Below are 4,064 nucleotides of genomic sequence, written 5' to 3'. Positions count from 1 at the left end.
ACCTCACACCCTAATTAACCCATCTCCTCTCCTAAACCCCTCTATGAGGGGATCTCCATTGGCCGACACTTGGGCCTTGGGTCTCCACTCTGCACTTCCCCCTTCATTTAATATGATATATATATACATATATACACATACATATATATATACACATATATACACATACATACACACACTTATATCTTTTTTTTTTTTTTGCATGATGCCTTATACCTGGTCCCTTGGGCACCTCGTGATCGCACTGGCCGGTGTGCTTCTTCCATGTGGGCTTATTTGCTTCTGAGCTAGATGGCCGCTTGTTCACCTTCAAGCCTTTAAGACCCCAGACACTATCTCTTTTGATAGCCGGGCACCATCAGCTTTCTTCACCACATTTGCTTATGCACCCATTTGTCTTCAGTGATCCTATCATGGAGGTGTGCAGTCAATGATATGATTTTTTGTTCTTTGATGCCTGGTAACTGATCCCTTTGGGACCACTGGATCACACAGGCTGGTATGTTCTTCCATGTGGAATTTGTTGCTTCTGAGCTAGATGGCCGCTTGTTTATCTTCAAGCCTTTAAGACCAAAGTCACTATCTCTTTTGATAGCCGGGCACCATCAGCTTTCTTCACCACTTTTACTTGTTCACCCACTTTGGCTTCAGCCGTTGTGTCGGGAGAGTGAGCATCATAGAGTTCCAATTTAATAAAAGAAGGTATTCATGCATTGAGGGAGTGTTTGAGTAGAGGCCCAAGGTCCTTCCCCACCTTAATACTTGACCTATAAATATAGACACATAGATCTATTTCCCCATCCTCCTATATATATTTGCATGTACATGTCTTTGTCTAGACCTCCATGAATGCCCTTTGACTCCTAGCTCTTTCCTCCATCTCTCTTGACCTTCCTCCTGTCCTACTACCATGCTTCATCGCCACCTGGGCTAGAGTATACCTCTTCTCTAAGCAACCTTACCCTTGATCATTTCCCACCAGGCCTGCCACTCCCCCTTCTCTACCATTTGGGGTCCCATGTTTTTCCCTTGTCCCTGGGTTTGTTAACACCACTTCCTCCCCCCCCTACCCCCCCACCCCAAGTCCCCCCGGAACTGTCAGTCCCGTTGTTTTTCCTCCAGATAGTTCATCCAGCCTGTCCTATTCAGACAGACCTGTGGAGTCACTAACATGCATGAAAACTAGACAGAGGAAAACAAAGCAACAGTATACAACCAGACAACAAAACAACAAAAACAAACCACTGACAAAGAACAGAACAAAACAGTTCACAAGAGAAAAGCTTGTAGTTAGTTCAGGGATCGTTTGCTGGCCCTTAGGAGCGTTTTCCAGTCCAGTCTGTTGGGGCACCACGCCCTGGCCCCAAAGTCCACTTTCAGCATTCCCTGGGGACCTTGCCACTCCATTCCCTTGCTGTTCCGCTGCACTCCCCCAGTGATTTGCCTCGGTGTGGTGGGATCAGGTCAGGTGCAATTCCCACACTGTGTCTCCGGTGCTGTCCCCTGTATCGCCCTTACTCACTGAGGGGCATCATGTCTCATAGTAGGGCCAGCCATGTTGTTCTCTCTGTGGACTGTCTGCTCTACTCAGGAACATCATCATCACAGCCTGGTGGGCCAGGCTGTGCTCCACTCTTTCCTCCTGCCCCTTCATCTGCTCCCGTGTGCTCTGATCAAATATGTCCATCTCCCAGAGCTGCAGAGTCAATGTCGTCCTTTGGAACAAATTCTTTTCGGGGGAGGGGCAGGAATCCACTTAATTTATGGTGCTGGGGCCAGCCTCCCAGACCTCTCCACCGGTTCCCTCCTCCACGCCGGGATACCTATAGTTCTTTAATATTTCCTCCCCTCACTATTATTGTTCTTCTCTTACCTCATTACCCTAGTTAGACATAAGTATACTTATGTGTATAATTAAGAATGTGTGATTCATGGAAACCAAAATAGATAACCCTTCAGAAATAGTAAAAGGAGTAATGATTTCCTGAGGGTAGGGAAAGAGAGGGTTGGGGAAGGGGAGGAGGGGTGAGCTGATGGCAATGATGACTGTGTAATCCCCCTTGAGGGGAACGAATTATAGAATTGTAGTTGGATGGATATATTGGATAGTGTAAGACATGGAAAATAATAATAATAATTTATACCAGATACAACAATAAAGGCTCCTGGGGGGAAGGGTGGTGGAGAGGGGGGGTAAAGGTGAGCTTATAACAAGGAAGTAAGAAGAATGAAAATGTTTTGAACCTGATAGCAGCAATAATTGTATAAGCATTCTTGATCTAATTGAATTACAAATTGTTATGTCTGTAAGAGATCCCAATAAAATTATTTTTTTTTAATTTAAGAACTGTTGTTTTGATCTCCGGGAAAGCCGAGACTCCTGGCGTCTGGCCCTTTTAGACGCAAGGTAGCAGGCCCATGAGCAGAATCACCCAATTTATTAATCAAACATGGCGTGTAGTGAACAAGACAAGCTGGGGCAAGCATTTGAAGATGCTTTTGATGTGTTGAGGCAACATTCAACAGGCAACCTCCAGTACTCTCCAGGGTATTGTGGGAGATAGGTCCCTTGGAGGTGGCGAACGTATTTAACCAAACCAAACTCACTGGCATCCAGTCAATTCATGGTGACCCCATAGGGTCTGCCACAGGGTAGAACTGCCCCTGTAACTTTGCAAGACTGTTAAACTCTTTACGGGAGTAGAAAGCCTCGTCTTTACCCTCAAGAGTGGCTGCTGCTTCAAACTTCAGACCTTTCGGATCTCAGCCAAACCCATAACCAACTGTGTCCTAACCTCAAGGTGGGCAGGGTTAAAATCTACCCAGCAGTGCCACGAAAGAAAGGCCTGGTGATCTGTTACCGTCAAAGTTTACAGCCAAGAAAACCCTATGCAGCCACTCACCCTGCCATACATGGGACAGACGGAATCATGCAAGACTACAAAAATTACCTGGCTTTCATCAACCACTGCGCTCAGGTCCGAGGGAGCCCCAGCTGCTTTGGAGTGCTACCGGCGGAGGAGCCTGCCTGTACCTGGAAAACCATCATCAATAATGTTGCAGACTACTGTGTGGAAACAAATATGCATCCATCACTGCAGAATATCGCTGAAAACCAGCTAACGCAACCTGCCGCTCTCCAGCAAAAGGTCGGAAAAGGCCGAAAGAAGCTTCGGCTGTTTGAATACCTTCTTGAATCCCTGTGTAACCTGGAGATGGCTTCTTGTATTCAGTGGGTAGATAGAAGCAAGGGCATCTTTCAGTTTGTGTCAAAAAACAAAGAGAGACTTGCAGAACTTTGGGGGGAAAGGAAAGGCAACCGGAAGACCATGACTTACCAGAAAATGGCCAGGGCATTGCGGAATTACGGAAGAACTGGGGAAATCATCAAAATCCGGAGAAAACTAACTTACCAGTTCAGCGAGGCCGTTCTCCAAAGACTTTCTCCCTCTTATTTCTTGGGAAAAGAGGTCTTCTACTCACCGTGCGTCCAACCTGAACAAGAATATCTCGGTTTAAATCATTGGAATGCAAACTATAACCATCCATGTGCCAACTACCATGAGCTAAGTGAGCCTGATTGCTAGCCATACCCACGTGTTTAATGGCTTCCTGGCACCAGAAGCTTCTACCAGCTAGGACTCTTCCTTTAAGGCAAATACTGAAGAGAAGAAAACTGTCAGTTACCTTGTCGCTATCTTTGCCGAAACAGCATCCAGCTTTTACTAACATTGGTGGAAACACGACCACCTTCCTCAGTGGCCCAGCAGCATGCTGCAGACAGCGGGGACTTTAGACTCTGTTCCTCTGCGGCGCACAGTATCCTTCTAGATCACAACATGAGGGTTCATTTGGAAACCCCTCTAAGTAAACTGGATTTTACCTTAAACACACATCTATGGCAGATTAAAGGAACTGACATCCCCCTGGGACTTAGAGGAGCAGATGATGATGATCCCAAGCTTATGGATTTGGAGGTCATTGGACTACGGTTCAAGTTTCCTAATTTGAAGGTGCCCAGGAATTGGCAATTTCAGACCACCATATATTTTCTATTTTTTCTT

General features: G+C 46.1%; 1 protein-coding gene across 1 annotated transcript; it reads left to right on the top strand.

Moving 5' to 3' along the window:
- The first annotated feature begins 2,450 nt into the window (after positions 1-2,450).
- On the top strand, positions 2,451-3,587 carry LOC142432754 (transcription factor Spi-C-like). Its single transcript, XM_075538011.1, has 2 exons — positions 2,451-2,553; positions 2,923-3,587. Exons 1-2 carry the CDS (start codon positions 2,451-2,453, stop codon positions 3,585-3,587), a joined length of 768 nt encoding a protein of 255 aa, XP_075394126.1.
- Positions 3,588-4,064: the final 477 nt, after the last annotated feature.

The sequence above is a fragment of the Tenrec ecaudatus genome, chromosome 18 (assembly GCF_050624435.1).
Source record: "Tenrec ecaudatus isolate mTenEca1 chromosome 18, mTenEca1.hap1, whole genome shotgun sequence".
Classification (NCBI taxonomy): Eukaryota; Metazoa; Chordata; class Mammalia; order Afrosoricida; family Tenrecidae; genus Tenrec; species Tenrec ecaudatus.
The sequence above is the reverse complement of the archived record's forward strand: the minus strand, read 5'-3'. Positions and strand labels throughout refer to the sequence as shown.

Bases quoted from the DNA above. Each gene is read 5' to 3' on its own strand.
- LOC142432754 (XM_075538011.1), top strand. From the start codon at position 2,451: ATGGCGTGTAGTGAACAAGACAAGCTGGGGCAAGCATTTGAAGATGCT. The intron at 2,554-2,922 runs GTGGGAGATAGG...TACATGGGACAG, and splicing joins CCAGTACTCTCCAGGGTATT to ACGGAATCATGCAAGACTAC.